The sequence below is a fragment of the Danio aesculapii genome, chromosome 17 (genome assembly GCF_903798145.1).
Source record: "Danio aesculapii chromosome 17, fDanAes4.1, whole genome shotgun sequence".
Classification (NCBI taxonomy): Eukaryota; Metazoa; Chordata; class Actinopteri; order Cypriniformes; family Danionidae; genus Danio; species Danio aesculapii.
The window spans coordinates 1,412,361-1,431,766 of NC_079451.1; the positions used below are offsets into that span (position 1 = coordinate 1,412,361).

Below are 19,406 nucleotides of genomic sequence, written 5' to 3' on the forward strand. Positions count from 1 at the left end.
GCAGCACAAATGTCTTGATACCTCAGGCTGTTGATGTTGATCATCCACTCTGCAGATCTCTCGCATGCCCCCATACTGAATATAACTCCAAACCATGATTTTTCCTTCACCAAACTTGACTGATTTCTATGAGAATCTTGGCTCCATGCTGGTTCCAGTAGGTCTTCTGCAGTATTGGTGATGATTGGGATGCAGATCAACAGATGATTCATGGGAAAAATCGAACTTCTGCCACTTTTCCAAATGATCAACTAGAAGTCGAGTTATTATTTGTTGATCTTACAACTGGAATCGACGACAAGACTTTTGTCAGGTAGTGTACATACTGTATTTTTTTAATTATACATTTAATTGACTTAAGTTTCCCTTTTAGTAACGCATCTTAAGAAGAAGCTGTTGTATTATGCATACAATGACAATACAGTTTTTCTATTCTAGTGAGAAAATAAGTAAGATTTTTTTTTAACATAGCAGATCTGGATGAATGCAGACATCTCACTTCTGGTTCTGTAAGGTATTCTTAAATGCTCTCAAGGTAAAGACACAATGGGTCGACATTGTCAACTTATTATCAGCTACATACAAAATCAACAGGTAATACAGTCTGTTCAGTACCAATGTTTTTATACACTGTCATTTCTTTTCAGTGTAGAAATGATTAGATGAAGTGAAAAGTATGGCGTGATGAGTGCGCAGCGTGTGTGTTTCAGTGTTTTGGTGAGTGATAGAGCACGTTGCCAGGTCATCTTACTCTAAATGCTCTCACCAGAAGAAACCACAATCAAACAAGCCTCAAAGACACTCAGCAAGCAAATCTTTTAAACATATATAAGTCTGAAACGGTCTTTTACTAGAAGTATGATGACAGATAAATAGATTTTAAAGAGGATCACAGCTAAAAGAAGAAGAAAAGGCTTCACATTTCCTACTGTCTGTTCCATCTGTGCCGCTTTTATAATTGCTGGTCTATGTTCTCATGGCCCTTACAGCAATGTGGGGTTATTTTTGATATTAGGGAGCACACTTACTGACAACGTTCTGTTTATTATTAGCCTGATATCTATATTTACAGTTGAGGTCTAAATGATTTGGGATTTTTTTTCCTTGTTCAAATATTTCCCATTGTTGAACAGAGCAAGGAAATTTTCACAGTATTTCCTCTAATATTTTTTCTTCTGGAGAAAGTCTTATTTGGTTTATTTTGGCTAGAATAAAAGCAGGTTTGAATTTTTTGAACCCATTTTAAGGTCAATATTATTAGCCCCCTTCAGCAATATTAGTTTTGGATTGTCTCCAGAATAAACCACTGTTATACAATGACTTGCCTAATTACACTAACTTTACCCTAATTACCCTAGTTAAGCCTTTAAATGTCACTTTAAGCTGAATACTAGTGTCTTGAAGAATATCGAGTCTAATATTATGTGCTGTCATCATGGTGAAGATAAAATAAATCAGTTATTAGAAACGACTTATTAACTATTATGATTAGAAATCTGTTGAAAATAGTCTTCTTCATGTTAATAAAAAAACTGGGGGAAAAATATACAGAGGGCTAATCAATTTTGACTTCAAAATGATATGTAAGCATTATAGTTATTGTCCATGGTGTGAACAGATAAAAAAAATGTAATGTTTTTTGTTTTTTTTATTGAGAAAGTGAAAGATGCATAACCAGTAAATGATAGAGTTATGCTTCCTTAAAGAGATAGTTCAGCTGAAAATAAAAGTGAATTCATCATTTAGTCTCCCTCATGTGGTTTCAAACATTTATGAATTTCTTTCATCTGAACACAAACGAAGATATTTTGAAGAATGCTGGCTGCATTCGACTTCCATAGTAGGAAACATTTGAATTACTATGGAAGCCAATGGGTTCCTGCAACCAACATTTTTCAAAACATCTTCTTTGTGTTTAACAGAATAAAGAAACTCAAATATGTTTTGAACAAAAGGTTACTAAATGCTGCACCACACAATAATAATCTGCTGCTATAATTTACTGTCTCGCTAAAAACATTTTACACGTATGCAGGTACTTTTAGCATTAGAAGACGTAAACCTTTACTTTAGCCAAAGGTGAGTGTTGTCTTCTGAGTAAACACTGCTGAAATACTGCACACTGGTGAGGGTAAACCTGCACATCCACTGAGTTTGTGATGAAGATGAGCTTGTTTCGTGATGCAAAACAGACTTGGGGATTGAAATTAAATCGATCTGCTTTATTTTAGAGGATTAGTGAAGGACAAATGGTGTACACGAAATTCTAAGAGAACAGGAGGATTCATTTAGTTAGCATTTTTACTCATAATGCCCGTTAACATCCAACCCTGCACCCTAATGACTTACATTGCTGACCAGGTAGATGCCTCGACCCCTGGAGGACGCCACTGGTTTGATGATCCACGGGCCCTTGTCTTTGCTGAAGGAGCCTGCGGTTTGCATGAGGACAGAGATTATGTTATTAAAGCCCAGCAGAGAAGCATTTACAATTGAAGTCACAATTATTAGCCCTCCTGTTTGATTTTTCCCCAATTTCTGAAGGTTTTTTCGAACACATTTATAAACATAATAGATTTAATATCTCATCTCTAATAATTGATTTCTTTTATCCTTGCCATGGTGACAGCACATAATATTAGACTAGATATTCTTCAAGATACTAGTAATTAGAGTAATTAGTTATATAAATATTCAGCTTAGAGTGACATTTAAAGGCTTAAATAGGTTAACTAAGTTGGGGTAATTACGCAAGTCATTGTATAACAGCGGTTTATTCTGTAGACCAGTGGTCACCAAACTTGTTCCTGGAGGGCCGGTGTCCTGCAGATTTTAGCTCCAACCCTAATCAAACACACCTGAACAAGCTAATCAAGGTGTACTTGAAACATCCAGGCAGGTGTGTTGAGGCAAGTTGGAGCTAAACCCTGCAGGGAAACCGGCCCTCAGGGACTGAGATTGGTGACCCCTGCGGTAGACAATCGAAAAAACATATAGCTTATAATATTGAACTTAAAACGGTTGTTAGAAAATTTCATTCTAGCCGAAATAAAGCAAATAAGACTTTCTCATTCATTCATTCATTTTCTTTTCGGGTTAGTCCCTTTATTAATCTGGGGTCACCACAGCGGAATGAACCGCCAACTATTCCAGCACATGTTTTACGCAGCGGATGCCCTTCCAGCTGCAACCCATCTCTGGGAAACATCCATACACACTCATAGACTACGGACAATTTAGCCTATACCCAAATCACCTGTACTGCATGTCTTTGGACTGTGGGGGAAACCGGAGCACCCGGAGGAAACCCACGTGAACGCAGGGAGAAACTCCACACAGAAATGCCAACTGACCCAGCCGAGGCTCGAACCAGCGACCTTCTTGCTGTGAGGTGACAGCACTACCTACTGCGCCACTGCGTCGCTCAGAAAATATCATATTATAGGAAATACTGTGAAAAATTCCTTGCTCTGTTAAACATCATTGGGGAAATATTTGAACAAGCTGATCATTTTGACTTGAACTGTATCTGATCGATGTCGAAGCACACTCACTGCTGAATTCCTGGTACTCTGCGGGCAGCACAAAAGTCTGTGGTACGATGCTGAAGTTGTGAAAGCCGTGGCTTTGCTGCATCCTCTGGATGTTTTTGTAGAGCCGGTCTTTCCGCGTGAGCTCGTACGACCTGGAAAGCGACGGGAGCGTTGACCGTAAGTGCTGAGGATGAGGTTAGCGTGTGAGATAGCGAGGGGAACATAAACTCTTGAAACAACAGCGCAGCAGAAGCACATGCTCAGTTTGATCTATTGCGCCGTTTCTTCCAAACAACATCAACTCTGCCAATGAACACACACCGTCTGCCCACTTAGAAGGCCGCTTGTGTGGACATTGTGTGTGTGTGACTTTAGAAACACATTATATAGCAATAAATTATGTTTACAATAAGGCTTCATTAGTTAATGTACAGTACTCAGCATATATGAGTTCACCCCTCGCAAATCTAGGAAGCTTTACAATATGATATTTGTTCATAAACATTAGAATAGTCAGTACTGAAGCCATATCTGGAGCTAATCTTACAGAATAACTTGTGGTAACAGTCCTAAATTAGTACACCTAAATTTATACATTAGGGGAAAACGTTAAATACATAAATTTTTTTGTATTTATTAGAGCAGAATTCAAGAGAAGCAAAAATTTATACAATTTTGTTAAAAATTTGTAGTTTGTAATTTAATTTTTCCAATATTTCACATGAATTTAAATGTATAATCTTTCTATTTCTAAAGATGTTTGCTGACTACAATATTATTTGAATATATATTTCTGTTTAATAAATCGGGTTTGTTCTAATACACCGAAATATATCACCCATATTCACTGAGAAATGAATAAAATTATTGATTTTCAAAATGGGGTGTACTCACTGTATATACTAACATGAACTAATTATGAACAATACATGTCCAGCATTTAATAATCCGTATCAACATTTACTAATGCATTATTAACATTCAACTTCACGTTGAGTACTACATGAGTTAATGCACTGTGAGTAACCGTGAACTAACAATGAACAACTGTATTTTTATTAACTAATGTAAACTAACATCATAAAAAGACTGTAATAAATGGATTGTTCAATGCCAGCAGACACACATTGTCGTAAGACTTTAATATTAGGTTAGATTTAGGTTGCCAGCATCGAAGGACAATGTTATTTTGACGTCCAAAAATGACGTTGATATTTGGTTGATTTTAGGTTGTATTGGAAAATGCCCAAAATCCAACGTCAAGCCAACATCTTAAACCAACGTTATATTGACATTAATTCGTTAGGAATGGCAACCAAAATCCAACGTTTAATAGACGTCATAGTGATACAGTAACTTCAACAAAACATCAAGCTGCAACATCATTAGACGTTGATATTTGGTTGTTTTTAGGTTGCGCTGGAAAGTAACCAAAATGCAACGTCTGTCCGATGTTGACCTAATGTTGGGTTCTGATGTCAACCCGATTTCCATTTCCAAACAAAATGCAACATCCCAAGACATCAATCTGACGTCATGCTGACGTCCTGTGCCTGCTGGGACTGTTTGTTCATGTTAGTAAATGCATTAACTAACATTAACTAATACAACCTTATAGTAAAGTGTCACCAATTATGTTTTTATTCACTTTACGGCACTCGGATTGCGATTCTGATGAAGTGGGGATCTTGTTTCATCTTGCAGTTCTTTCTTAGCAGTCTCTGCACAGTAATACTAACTCAATTTGATGAACATTGAATATTTTACTCTATAAAAGATAACGTTTGGTCCCTCTCTACATCCCTCTCACTCATTTTACTCAGTGTACTGTTAATATTTTACTCTTTCATGTAATATTTGACTCGATTTTGAGTTGTTCTGAAATCTACTCTCAGATTGTTTTACTCAGTTGAGGGTTATAGGAATTTGACTCTGCTATATATACAGTGCTCAGCATAACTGAGGACACCCCATTTTGAAAATTAGTAGCTTTGTCCATTTCTCAGTGAATATAGGCCATGTATTTTGGTGTATTTAAACAAAACAGATTTATTAAACAGATATATTTATTAAAATAATATTTTATTCACCAAGCATATTTAGAAATTGAAACATAATACAATTAAATTCAAGCAAAATACAGCAAAAAACTACATTTTTGAACTACATTTTTCAATTTTTTGATTCTCTTGATTTTTCCTTTTTTTTAATTTGTATTTAATATTTTTCTATTACCTATAAATTTGGGTGTACTAGTCTTTGGACCATTATTGTAAGTTATTTTGTTTGATAAGCTCCAGAATTGGCTTCAGTACTGACTAATATAATGTCTTCAGAGACTGAAGGGTCCCTAATTGGTTTAATTTTTGATTTCACACCTAAATTCCCTACCACACAAATAATGTTTTCTATCTCTCTGAAACTGACCTTTTTAGGCTTTGATCCTAATTGTGGAGTTTTGGTGACTGTCGCTTTAAATTGAAATGAGATTGTGCTCTTTTCAAAAGAAGGCGGAGCTACAAACACCTGTGTGTCCGCATAGTAGCAGATTCAACAAGACTAATGTCCTATGCTAATGAGGGAGATGGTCACTAGTGGGCGGGGCTTTCCCCCTCTGATGACACGTACAAAGGGAGAATGTCAATCAAAGTGTTTCTGCAGACTGTTTTTATCAAGTCTGATTATAAAAAGTACATTTAATACATTTTTACCATTAGAAGCTGCTTATATTCACACACTGCTGACACACAACTGTGTTTAAACCTCTTATAAAAGTGATTTTTGCATAATAGGTCCCCTTTAAAGAAAATGGGTATACTGAAAAAAATCAATTCCAATCCCTTGGAAAATCTTTGTCAATCAGCCCTAATCCTTTATATTTTCATACTTGGTGTGTAGTCAGTGTTTAGCTTATTAACATTTTAGTTAGAACAGAAAAGTAATGACAGACAAACCTGGGAAAATGGTTGACTTTCTGGAAATCCTGCAGAGAGCGCAAAAGGTAAGGCTTCAGGTGTGAGCCCGTCCACATCAGGTTAAAATCATTGCTGTTTGGGTGCACCTAAACACCAACAACATCTTCATTAAAGTTAAACAATTAATAAATAATATGATTATAATTAATAAATAATTAAAAGGATCCTTTAAAAGTTACTTATTTACAATCATTATCAACATTAACCACTGGAGCTTAGCCTAAAGAAGTTGAGCTGTAGCCTGTCAGCTTATACAATACAATACAATACAATACAATACAATACAAAGACAGCAATAACATCAACTAATGCACAATACACTTATAGTAATGTCTGCTGCTCTACCTCGTGGAATCCATGGTTGACCAGTATGCCACGCACAAGACGACTTTCTGTTCGCACAATCTTGAAGGCCAAGTTATATTTTTCTATATAAAAAAAGAAATAATGTCTTAACATACGACCATGTAGCAAATAGCAGGTTTTATAAAAGCAGTTATCAGCTAGTCATGCATATTTCATAATATTGGTTACCATACTTAGCCATCGCTCACACACTTACACAATTAACTTGTAATGCACCACATTCAGACACAACAGATGTAACATATACTGGAGTCTTTCGGTTCTGTACTTCAACCAAAAGCAAAAGTCTTGTCGGCTATCCAAGTTTTAGGAACAACAAATAATAACTCAACTTCTAGTTGATCATTTGGTATCAGAAGTGGCTTATATGAAAGGAAAAGGCCTCTAGATTACGCTTATTTGAGCACAATAAAATCTGATCATGTCTTGATTATTGAATAATTTCATTAGGACAGTAAGGTCTGACTCTGCTTAGACTAAAGTCTGCTCACTGAACCTTCAATAATGTCCAGTATAGAATATGTGGTCATGCTGCAGTGGAAACAGAATGAATATTGTGTCTGACTCCATCATGAGCTTGGAGGACTGCATCCATACATCTCTGACATGACTCAAATCACTGATTAATAAAGTCATCTGGAATGGCAAAGAAAGCCTTCTTGCAGGACTCCCAGAGTTCATCAAGACTCTTTGGATTCATCTTCAATGCCTCCTCCATCTTACCCCGACATGCTCAATAATGTTCATTTCTGGTGACTGGGCTGGCCAATCCTGGAGCACCTTGATGTTCCAATAGGTCTGGCTCCAGTAGGTCTTCTGCAGTATTTGTAATGTTTGGGATGCAGTTCAACAGATGATTAATCGGAAAGATCTACCTTCTGCCACTTTTCAACTAGAAGTCAAGTTATTACAACTTGGATCAATGACAGCACTTTTGTCAGATAGTGTACACTGTAAAAAGCGCTATAGTAATAAATTAATAAAGAATCACTTATTTGTACAAATTTGTACAAACACTAAATACACTAAATACACTATTTTGCATGTAAAGAACTAGCTTATTACGTCTAACCTGGTAGGTGATTCAAACGGGTCAAATTATGGTACATAAACAAACTCAGACAGTTTACAACAAACTGCCTGCATGGTTGTGACACAACACAAACCTAATAAAAACCAAAAAATAAATTAAAATAAAAAATAAATAAAATCGACAAAAGTGGAAAAAGTCACCTTCAAATTTCTCCATTGTGCAGAATTTGATTCAACTATAATTAAATAAATTCTTCTGTATTATGAATCATGGGTGTCTGTATACCTCCAACAGAGCGGATGGCCACATCTTTGGACACAATGGCTTCAGCACAAAATAGCAGCACAGGAATGCGTTTACTGGCACCACTCCAGGCGATACATTTCCTGTTGGAGCAAAGAGTGTACAGATAATTTTCTGTAGTACCAAAATCTCTTGCAAGGAAAGTCAGATCACCTGACAGGGAGTTGGCAAGAGCCATTGCATTGCACTTAATCATCTTGTGGAATACCAAAAACTGCGTAGCACTGAAAACTGACCTTATTGCAGATGCAATTGTAGAAATTTCCCTTTCAGACACAACATTTATGGAAGAAATGTAGCTAAATGAATTTTCTGTGCAACTGTTTCCATTTACTATGGCTTGCAGAAGTCAGTTTACTGGTATATGCACCATTATTTATTATTATGAATTAAAGACTTCAGTTTTAGACTTTCTAAAGGCTCTAATTTGCTAAAGGGCAAAATAAGACTATTTAAGCCTCACAGGAACCTATGTTATTTACTATGTTAAGGCTCACTCTGGTTAAAGTGACTAGAAATATGCGATGATGATTTATTCTATGTGAGCAGGGATGAGATTGCCATCACACATGATAAGATTGTGAATAAAAATATTATCTGATTGCATTCAAACAAGTCCGAACAAACTTTTAGAATCTCTGTTTATTCTCTATGCAACGACAGAATGCACTTTCACTTAATCTGTTTTTGCAGGCAGATAAAGCAACATCCTGACATAACAAGATTAATCTGATAATGCATGTAATATAACATGATTCTGAAGAGTATTAACAATTAAACTAGTGACAGGCAGGATTTCTCATATAGCAGTGGCTGTAAAGAGGGTTCTCTATTACACTCACCGGCCACTTTATTAGGTACACCTTACTAGTACCAGGTTGGACCCTCTTTTGCCTTAATCTTTCGTGGGACAGTTTCAACAAGCTACTGGAAATATTCCTCAGAGATTTTGCTCCATATTGACATGATAGCATCACACAGTTGCTTCATAGATGTGCAGTCGACAAATCTGAAGTGAATCTCCCACTCCACCCCATCCCAAAGGTGCTCTATTGGATTGAGCTCTGGTGACTGTGGAGGCCATTTGAGTACAGTGAACTCATTGTCATGATCAAGAAACCAGTCTGAGATGATTCACGCTTTATGACATGGTGCGTTATCCTGCTGGAAGTAGATTCTAAATCATAACAAGTTTTTTTATATTTGTGGTTATGATAAATTACAAATGTGGAAAAGATGAGGCTTTTTTTTCCACACGCTGCAGTTTGTGTAATTAAAATAAATGTACATCTGGATCCCAACTTAGGTTCCGGCTACTCAAAATTCAATCTACTGTAAATGTGCATTATTAAGAGACAAAACTTGTAATGTTGTTGATATAACGTGCAACATCTGAAGAACTTTATGGTGTCAGCTCTCTCAGATGTTAGTCTGGAGCCCTGTCAATGCTATAAGTAAGGCTAATTCACCGTTGTGTACTGTTCAAATTGACTCCTGTTTCGTTATGTTGGTGGCTGTTTTTTGCCCCATTGACTTCCATTATAAAACATTTCAAATTGACCATTTTTTTACCACATATTTCAAATTTACTACCAAGTTTGACGTCTTTCCAACAGGGAAAACCACCAACAGTCAAGAATGCACAATTATTTGCGGTCATAGCTTTGCAATCAAAAAATGTGATTACAATGGAAGTCAATGGGGCAAAAACAGCACCAAAAATATCGAAAGGGTAGTCAATTTGCCTGGAGTGTATTGAGTTTTTTTTTTTTTACATTTTCAAAGCATTTTCCCCAAAGATGTGTCAAAATAAGTTTTATCGCCAAAAATCACTTCATTTGCTGAAACACAGAGAAATCTGTGGCCAAATTAAGACTCAAAATCACCCCAGAGTGGATGAAAACTTCCCCAACAGCACACAAGGGGATGTTTGAAGACACTATTTAACTACTAACCTGTCTAGTTACAATAACCCCTGTGAAATCATCAGTCTGTCAATGTACAACATGAGGTGTTTCTGCTGTAGTTTTGTGTGTAGCGGTGACGGTAAAGTCACAAGTCCTGCTCACTCATTATCTAAATGTAATCTGCATGATTAAAGTCTCCAAAAGTCCTAAAGCGGTAAAGACACTTACTCCAGCTCATCTTCAGACGATGACTTGGATTCGTCCTTCTGCTCTCTAGCGTCTGGCATCTTCGTCTGTGTGTGTGTCAGCTCAGTGTGGGCATGACAGCTCTCATCTCCAATCGTCTTAATGCAGCTGCAAAATAATAAGCAGTTTATATAGAGGTAAAGTTGGTTTTATGTTCGGATATTCATACAGTATCCTTAATAATATAATTTCAGTAAATTAGATAGTGTTAATGTTGTTTAGAAGTCATACTTGCATGCTAATTCCTATCGAATATTCAAAGTAACATGGTAAACATTATAGAGACTGCTAAACCAACATAACCTCTTTGCAGTTTATGAGGGGCTATCATGAAAATTGAAATATTGACATCCCACAAAATCTGCTAAACACATATATAATTTATACAGACTATTTAAATGCTATATATGTGTAATGCACTTTGTGGGATGAAAACTAATGTATCAACAATAATTCAAACCTTATCAGAAGCAAGTAACATTCAGTTAATTCCAATGACAGTCGATTATGAAGGTAACAAAACAAAGAAATTAAAACACAAATACTTACACATGCTATTTAAAATATTAAACCATAATGTAATGTTTTATAATGGGTAAAACCAACCACTTACGCGTATGAACAGTTATAACGTTTTACATTCATGAGACATACATTTACTGCGATGAACTGAGAGTACTTTCGAATCTTCTGTCCCATTTCGCAGGTTAAAATAGAAATATTATCGGACAGATGGGATTATGAGTAGTTGTGTGTGACTGAAGAGAGTTCACTAGCTGTTAGCTAGCCAAGCTAACCAGATTGTGATATAAGAAGCAGACACTTAAATGACTAATATACCATTAGATCTTCGGCCTCACAGAGCAGTTAGTTTGATAATCAATGTGTTATTAGTAACATACCTGGTTGTGTTACGTGAGTGCTCTTAGTGTAATTATTAACTGTTAGCTCCACTGTTCACCGGTGCTAAACTCCTGACGCTTGTTACTATAACAACCAGCTGACAGCCGCTGAGATGCGCATGCGCGCAAAAGGTGGCACCTCAGAGCGCAAGCGTAACATTTTGATTATTATTTTTAAATATATATTTTAACAATATTTACATTAAAATACCTTCTATTTCTAACCATTTTTAGAAATGACTGCAGTACTTTACTATTTCTATTATTTTTACAGCTCTAAAGATAGATAGTATATGAAATATATAATCAAAAAGACTTTTGTATTCACGAAATGTAGTCAACGCTTTTTATTTACGGTGTTAAATTCTTTATAAATTCATTATTATTATTATTATTATTATTATTATTATTATTATTATTATTATTGTTATTATTATTATTATTACTATGCAAGAAAATAATAAACCACACTGAACTGAACTAAACTGAACTTCAACTCTGAAAACTGGACTGACTTTAAGCTGCTTTGACACAGTTTACATTGTAAACATGAATTAAATTGGATATTATTATTATTATTATTATTATTATTATTATTATCATCATCATTATTATGCTAAATAGAACGTTTTACGCCACAGACGAGTTTGTAAATGAGAAATATAAGTGAAATAAAACCACAAACTAAATTCTTTAAATTCTAGTTACCTTTCACCCCTTTAGACATCGTCAGATGCTTCGCGGCCAGTGATAGGTCTATATTGTGTGAGTGGGCGGACTTTTAAAGCACGCCACCCAATGGGGTGGTGGCACGACGTGACGCAGCCGCCATCCGCGGTTTCTGGTTGGGTTTCATTCAAGAGCGTGGCTGCAGTGAACTAGAAGCGGTATGATGATAAACAAGACTCAATCAGGAGAACCGACTACTTCTGGACCGAAGGTGAGTACAGTTCTTATTATTGACATAAGGATACACACATACTTGCTGAAGCAAACATTTTAAGGTATAAATGCTGCTAATAAATTGTGTCGGGACTGGAAATATCTGGTTTAATAAGGCCTAATAATAACAGTCTTCAGAATGTGTGTCATGGCAGTAGTGTTATACATGTAAAATGTTGTCAGTACTGTTACAAGGGAAATCAACCATGGCTTTTTGACAGTAATATTATAGTAACCATGTATTTTTTTGACGCATTTGCTTTAAATTATTGAACCTGTTTTACCACACTTACCATGGTAAAACTATGGTTAAATTAGCAAAACCATTGTCATATTATAACCGATTATGATCGCCAAATTAACCATGGTTTAGCAACAACAACCAGTTTAGCATCGTAATATTAGTAAAACTGTGGTTATATAAATAGTAAAATGCGCCAAAGACATGGTTACTACAATTGTACTATAAAAAAAAAACATGGTTAATTTATTGGGGTAACATTAGTTTTATATTCGTATATCCAGACATTCTCCTTAATAATATAATTTCAGAAATGTGTTGCAAATATTAAATAGTAAATCATATTAGCAGCCAATGAATATCAAAGTACAACATTGTTCACAGTTGATTCAATAGTGTTGTTTTGAAGTCATTCTTGCAGGCGATCTTAAACCCAATAATCCAAAGTAGAGTGGTAAACAATATAATATACACTGAGTTTTTGTCCAAATTAAGCGGGTTATTCCTTAAAACAAGCTAAATAATCTGCCAATGGGGTAAGCAAATTCATCTTCTTTTTTAAAAAGTCATCTTATTAAAACAACATGATTATTAAGCTTATTTTGAGGGAAAAATCACTTAATTTTGACACATTATCTTCCCTCAGTGGTGAATAACTGCAAGTGAGAGATGTCTAACTAGTGTGTGTGGTGCAGGATGAGCCGCTTTCTGAACGTGTTGAGGAGCTGGCTTCTGATGGTGTCTGTGATCGCGGTGGGGAACACCGTCCAGAGCTTCAGAGATCACAGCTTTCTGTCCGAGAAACTCTACACGGGCTCTCCTGATTATGGTCAGCAGCTACACGTCATCATCAGCCCCTTTATCTAGAGCTGACTCTAACATTAAAGAGATAGTTCATCACTGCAGACATTGCTTCATTCACTTTCCCTTCGGCTTAGTCCCTTATTTATCAGGGGTCGCCACAGTGGAATGAACCGCCAACTATGCCAGCATATATTTTACACAGTGGATGCCCTTCCAGCCGCAACCCAGTACTGGGAAACACCCTTACACACCCTCATTCTCACACACACACACTCAAACACTACGGGCAATTTAGATTATTCAAACCGGAGCACCCGGAGGAAACCCACGCCAACACTGGGAGAACATGCAAACTCCACATAGAAATGCTGGAACTCGAACCAGTGATCTTCTTGCTGTGAGGCCACAGTGCTAACCATGCCGCCACAACAGCAGACATTAACAACCAAAAATAATATAGAAGTCGATTACTTTTTTCTCCAACATTCTTCAAATTATCTTCTTTTGTGTTCAACAGCAGAAATATGTTTAGGACCACCTGAATGTGAGTAAATAGTAAGGAGATGGTTTCTCTTTAAATGGATAGTTCACCCAAAAAATGCAAATTTACTCACTATTTACTCTCTCTTTATGAGTTTCTTCCTTCTGTTGAACACAGGGGCGTCTTCACAGTCGACACAACCCCCCCCACCCCAAATCCCCGTAAAGGTTGCCATAGGGTTTGTGCTGGCCAGCGGCGCCCCTAAATTGGGTAAGCTAAATCGTAGTGTATGAGTGTGTATGGGTGTTTCCCAGTGATGGGTTGCAGCCGGAAGGACATCCGCTGCGTAAAACATATGCTGGATAAGTTGACGGTTCATTCCGCTGTGGCGACCCCTGATTAATAAAGGGACTAAGCCGAAAAGAAAATGAATGAATGTTGAACACAAAGGAAGATATTTTGAAGAATGCTGAAAAAAGCGTTGACTTCCACAGTAGGAAAACCAAAATACTATGGAAGTCAATGGTTACCGGTTTCCAACATTCTTCAAAATATCTTCGTCTGTGTTCAACAGACAAGAGAAAGCTTTGAAACAGGTTTTGCAGCAAGTAAAGGATGAGTAAATGGTGACAGAACTGTGGGTGAACTATCTCTCTAATTTATTCTAAAGTGACTCTGTTTAATAGTTGTTAATTATGAGTATACCATGGTAATACTATGATGATTTATTGTTTAGTAAACGGTCTTCAGGCGAGGACTTTCGGCATCTGGACGCTCCTGTCCTCCATCATCCGCTGTGCCTGTGCCATAGACATTCAGAACAGAACGTAAGGGGCTCTGTGTGTGTGCACGTGTGTGCGTGCTTGCATAAATATGTGTGTGTGAATGTGCATCCATGCATGTGTAAGTATGTATCTCATGCAAGTGTGCATGACTGTGTGTGTCTTTGTGTGTGTATGCGTGATTGTGGATCTCTATGTGTCCATGTTTGTGTGTATAAGTGCATGAGTGGGGTTTTGTGTGTGTGTGTGTGTGTGTGTAGACACTGAACTGGGATGAATCTGCCTTTTCTGTCTCTCTCCTGTCTCAGGCTTTATCACATCACCCTGTGGACGTTTGTTCTGGCTCTCGGTCACTTCCTCTCTGAAGCGTTCATCTACAGAACCGCTCCTCTGACCATTGGAGTGATGGCTCCTCTGATTGTAGCAGGTCAGTGATGATGATGATGATGATGATGGGGAGATTCAGTCTAGTTCATCTGCCGACAGTAAAACCACACTGGTGGAGCTTTCTTTATTCAATATAATACACATTCATGTTGCATGTTATCTGTGTTTATATTAATTTAAAGTCTGTATGTTTTTTTTTTTGTATTGTGACGCAGTGAGAAACGGAATATTAAATGAGAAAACAGTGGGCGTGGCTTGTTTTTCTACTGCGAGCTGATTGGATGTAGTAAAGTAGGCGTTTCATTCAGAAAGATTCCAACCTAACAGACTCCTCCTGCCTCCTGCTCACCGTTTCTGTTTGATGTCAAAACTGACAGCAGGAGGGGCGTGGTTAAGTATGTTAGCCACTCCCCCAATACCTCAGACCTAATCTGATCATTTGAATCATCAGATATCAATTAAAGATTACAAGAGTAAACTATTGTTTTGTTGTTAATGACATGCACAGATGAATTGTTTAGCATAAAACTAGCAGCGTGAGCTAACAACATCAATATGCTGAGGTTTGATTTCATAGGGACTTTAAACATAACCTGTGCTTAAGCAGGTTAACTCTACTATAGACGCTAAAACCCAGAGTTGCTGCAAAGTAATCTAATACACATATACTGTATCTGTATTTGTGAACTAAACCTTGATAATCATTGATAATTAAACTGTTGGGGTAAAGTGTGATACACTCCCATTCAAAAGTTAAGAGGTAGGAAATATGTTTTGAAATGGATCAGTACTTTTATTCAGGATGGATGCGTTAAATTGACCAAAAGTGACAGCGTATTTTTTAAAGGGCACCTATTCTGCCTCTTTAGGCAAGTTGTAAAATGCGTCATTGATCTCCCTAGAGTGTGTGTGTGTGTGTGTGTGTGTGGAGTTTCAGCTTAAAATAGCTCTCAGATAATGTTTATAACTCTGAAACTGACCCTTTTAGGCTTTGATCCTAATTTGGGTGACTGTCGCTTTAAATGCAAATGAGATTGTGTTCTTTGTCAAAAGTGGGCGGAGCTATAAATGCCAATGTGTCAGCATAGTGGCAGATTCAAAACTCTATAATCAAGTCTGATACATGTTTACCATTAGACGCTGCTCATATTCACACACTGCTGACACACTACTGTGTTTAAACCCTTTATATAAGTGATTTTTGCATAATAGGTGCGCTCTAATGTTACAAAATAAATGTTTTTTACTATTCGTTCATTTGTGTTTTAGGTTTCTCCATCGTGGGCATGCTGATTGGTTTCCAGTGTATCGTTGAGCCTCAGGAAGCATCAGGAGCCCGACAGAAGAAGAGAAATTAAACTTAACATCACTCTCTGAGGGAGGCACGGTGGCCTCACAGCTAGGTCGCTGACTGGGTCAGTTGGTGTTTCTGTGTGGAGTTTGCATGTTCTCCCAGTGTTGGTGTGGGTTTCCTCAGGGTGCTCCGGTTTCCTCCACAAGTCCAAACACATGTGCTATAGTGGAATTGATTAACTAAATTGGCCGTAGTGTATGAGTGTGAATGAGTGTGTATGGGTGTTTCCCATGAATGAATCACTTTCTACTCCTGAAGTCACCAAACATCATATTTACAGCGCTGAACGTGGGTTAATATGAGCTTTGAGTTATTCTCATCATTACTTTAGCAGAGCAGCGATGGAAAACAACAGCTATGAGTTTATACAGTGGTATGAATGCAGACTTGCGTTCTCCATCGCAGCTCTGGAAATGTAGTGTAGCTGTATTTATACTTGTTTACAAAATGAATGTCAAGCAGAAGCCATTAAATGAGAACATCAGTCGTACATTAGCGTTTATTACTGGCGGTCATTTCACTGTTGAACACAAGAGAAGATATTTAGACGAATGCTGGAGACCTGTAACTATTGACTAACCGTTGTTTAATGGATTACACATACAGTACGTGACACTTTGATTAATGTTCAATAATATCATGCACGAAACACACACCCACAGATTGTATTGTGTCCTTTTACTGAACTAGTATTAGATATCATTGTTTATTGTTCAATGTGAGAGTTAAATTACTCCAACAATTTCTAGATCATCTACAACAATCCATTTTGCTGAGATAATGAGAACTTTAAATATGTTTAAGTAGGAACATTTAAAAAACTAAACATTGAGAAATATTTAATGATGGGTAACACTTTAGCTTCAGGACCAACTCTTACTATTAACTACCGGCTTTATGACCTGCCTATAATTAAGATATTGTCTGTTTATTACTATTAATAAAGTATAATCTTATTCAACACCCCTAATCCTATCCAGTATCTAAACCCAACTACATCCTTAAAGGGATAGTTCATCTAAAAATGACACATCCTTTGTGTTTCAAGCCTTTATGTGTTTCTTTCCTCCGCTAAACGCAAAAGAAGATATTTTGAAAAATGTTGAAAACCTGTAACCATTGACTTCCATAGGATTTATTTTTTCTATTATGGAGTCATCTTTTTCCAAAATATCAACAGAATAAAGAAACTCATAAAGGTTTAAAACCACTTGAGGGTAAGTAAATGTAGACGTTTGGGTGATCGATCCCTTTAATAGCTGTTAACTAGGAGTGAAGCCGCGGTCACACTGGAATTGAAGCACTGTGAAAAGGGGCGGGATTAAACAGGATGATTAGACATTAAATAAAGTGAGCGGATTTATTTATATTTTCTCTATATTTTACATTTCTGTCCAGAACTGTCATGTTGTGACCTTTGATTGGTCTTACGCGATCACATGATGCAATTCCGCAGGTCAGAGTTCACCAAGCTTGTCGCACGAGCTTGTGTCTCTGGTCTGTGTATGAATGGAAGTCTATGGGAGTCCAGTGTGACCGCGGCTTAACTATGACTAGGGGTCATAATTAATTTTTATTAATAGAGAGAATTGAACCTAAAATTGAAGTGTGACCTAAATTAAAACCTAATTAAACAGCAGATATCTTAGAGCAAATGTTCTCTGAGTGTTCCTAGAAGAACTTTGGTTGTGTTGTTTGCTAGTTGAACTCAGAAAACAGCAGAGCTAAAAATCTGCACTGTACTCCCTTCCAGAGTTGCTGAATTAGCTTGTTTTTAAATAGCTCTTGCTATTATGAGCCATAATAAATGAATAAAGCTAAATAAATGAGTTTTTTTGTGATGTCTTTGGTAGTAAATCATCCAGTTAAGAGGTTTCAGCAGTATGTCCCGTACAGATTTAATATTTCATTAAATACTTTGTCATTTACACTAAATTTCAATAAATCTGTTGATTTTGGATCAGATATTGTACATCAGTTACACATTTTTTACACACACACACACACACACACACACACACACACACACACACACAGAATTGAATGTGTGGTTTATGAGGACTCTCCATAGGTGTATTGTATTTTATACTGTAAAAAAACACACACACCCCTTACCCCACCCCTGCCCCTAAACCCAACTCTCACAGGAACCCTGTGAACAATTTTAAATGTCGAAAGATGCCATTAAGTATAATTTTTGAGCATTATGAATTAAGAGGACAAAAGGCATGTCCTCATAAATCACTTCAATGTTGTAAGGTCTTCATACCCATGTAATTGTACAATTGTGTATCCTTGTAAGCCGCAAACAAGCACACACATAGAGAGAGAGAGTCAATGCGGCCCACAATAATCTCACTTCAATCTCAACTGATCACATTCACATTCATCATTGAATGAACACTGATATATATATATATACACTCACCGGCCACTTTATTAGATTCAATTCACACAGGCTCACCAAAACTGGACAATAGAAGATTGGAGAAACGTTGCCTGGTCTGATGAGTCTCCATTTCTGCTGTCACATTCAGAATTTGGCCTCAACTACATGAAAGCATGGATCCATCCTGCCTTGTATCAGCGGTTCAGGCTGGTGGTGGTGGTGTAATGATGTGGGGGAGATTTTCTTGGCACACTTTGGGCCCATTAGTACCAATTGAGCATGGTGTCAACGCCACAGCCTACCTGAGTATTGTTGCTGACCATGTCCATCCCTTTATGAGCACAGTGTCTCCATCTTCTGATGGCTACTTCCAGCAGGATAACGCACCATGTCATAAAGCGTGAATCATCTCAGACTGGTTTCTTGAACATGACAATGAGTTCACTGTACTCAAATGGCCTCCACAGTCAGCAGAGCTCAATCCAATAGAGCACATTTGGGATGAGGTGGAACGGGAGATTGGCATCATGGATGTGCAGCCGATAAATCTGCAGCAACTGTGTGATGCTGTCATGTCAATATGGAGCAAAATCTCTGAGGAATACTTCCAGTAGCTTGTTGAATCTACGCCAGTAACCTGGTACTAGTAAGGTATACCTAATAAAGTGGTCGGTGAGTGTATGTGTACATACATACATATATATATATATATATATATATATATATATATATATATATATATATATATATATATATATATA

At 37.0% G+C, this 19,406-nt stretch overlaps 2 protein-coding genes across 2 annotated transcripts in view; one reads left to right on the forward strand and one right to left on the reverse strand.

Moving 5' to 3' along the window:
* Window positions 1-11,357, reverse strand: part of ttll5 (tubulin tyrosine ligase-like family, member 5) — a 119,418-nt gene extending 108,061 nt beyond the window's left edge. The window contains exons 1-7 of the mRNA XM_056477629.1: window positions 11,266-11,357; window positions 10,346-10,471; window positions 8,193-8,293; window positions 6,854-6,936; window positions 6,488-6,594; window positions 3,555-3,685; window positions 2,350-2,432 (exon numbers count right to left, since the gene is read on the reverse strand). Coding sequence (XP_056333604.1) covers window positions 2,350-2,432; window positions 3,555-3,685; window positions 6,488-6,594; window positions 6,854-6,936; window positions 8,193-8,293; window positions 10,346-10,404 — 564 coding nt within the window. The 5' untranslated portion in view covers window positions 10,405-10,471; window positions 11,266-11,357. The remainder of the gene's footprint in view (window positions 1-2,349; window positions 2,433-3,554; window positions 3,686-6,487; window positions 6,595-6,853; window positions 6,937-8,192; window positions 8,294-10,345; window positions 10,472-11,265) is intronic.
* Window positions 11,358-12,122: 765 nt separating this feature from the next.
* On the forward strand, window positions 12,123-18,221 carry erg28 (ergosterol biosynthesis 28 homolog). The gene is made up of 5 exons (XM_056477404.1): window positions 12,123-12,205; window positions 13,144-13,277; window positions 14,470-14,560; window positions 14,824-14,942; window positions 16,172-18,221. Exons 2-5 carry the CDS (start codon window positions 13,145-13,147, stop codon window positions 16,258-16,260), a joined length of 432 nt encoding a protein of 143 aa, XP_056333379.1. The 5' UTR covers window positions 12,123-12,205; window position 13,144; the 3' UTR covers window positions 16,261-18,221.
* The last annotated feature ends 1,185 nt before the right edge of the window (window positions 18,222-19,406 follow it).

What these genes read in the sequence shown, in the direction of transcription:
- erg28 (XM_056477404.1), top strand. Translation starts at nt 13,145, where the DNA reads ATGAGCCGCTTTCTGAACGTGTTGAGGAGCTGGCTTCTGATGGTGTCT. An exon ending in CACGGGCTCTCCTGATTATG is followed by an intron (nt 13,278 to 14,469) that starts GTCAGCAGCTAC and finishes TTTATTGTTTAG; the next exon opens with TAAACGGTCTTCAGGCGAGG. An exon ending in GGCTCCTCTGATTGTAGCAG is followed by an intron (nt 14,943 to 16,171) that starts GTCAGTGATGAT and finishes TTTGTGTTTTAG; the next exon opens with GTTTCTCCATCGTGGGCATG.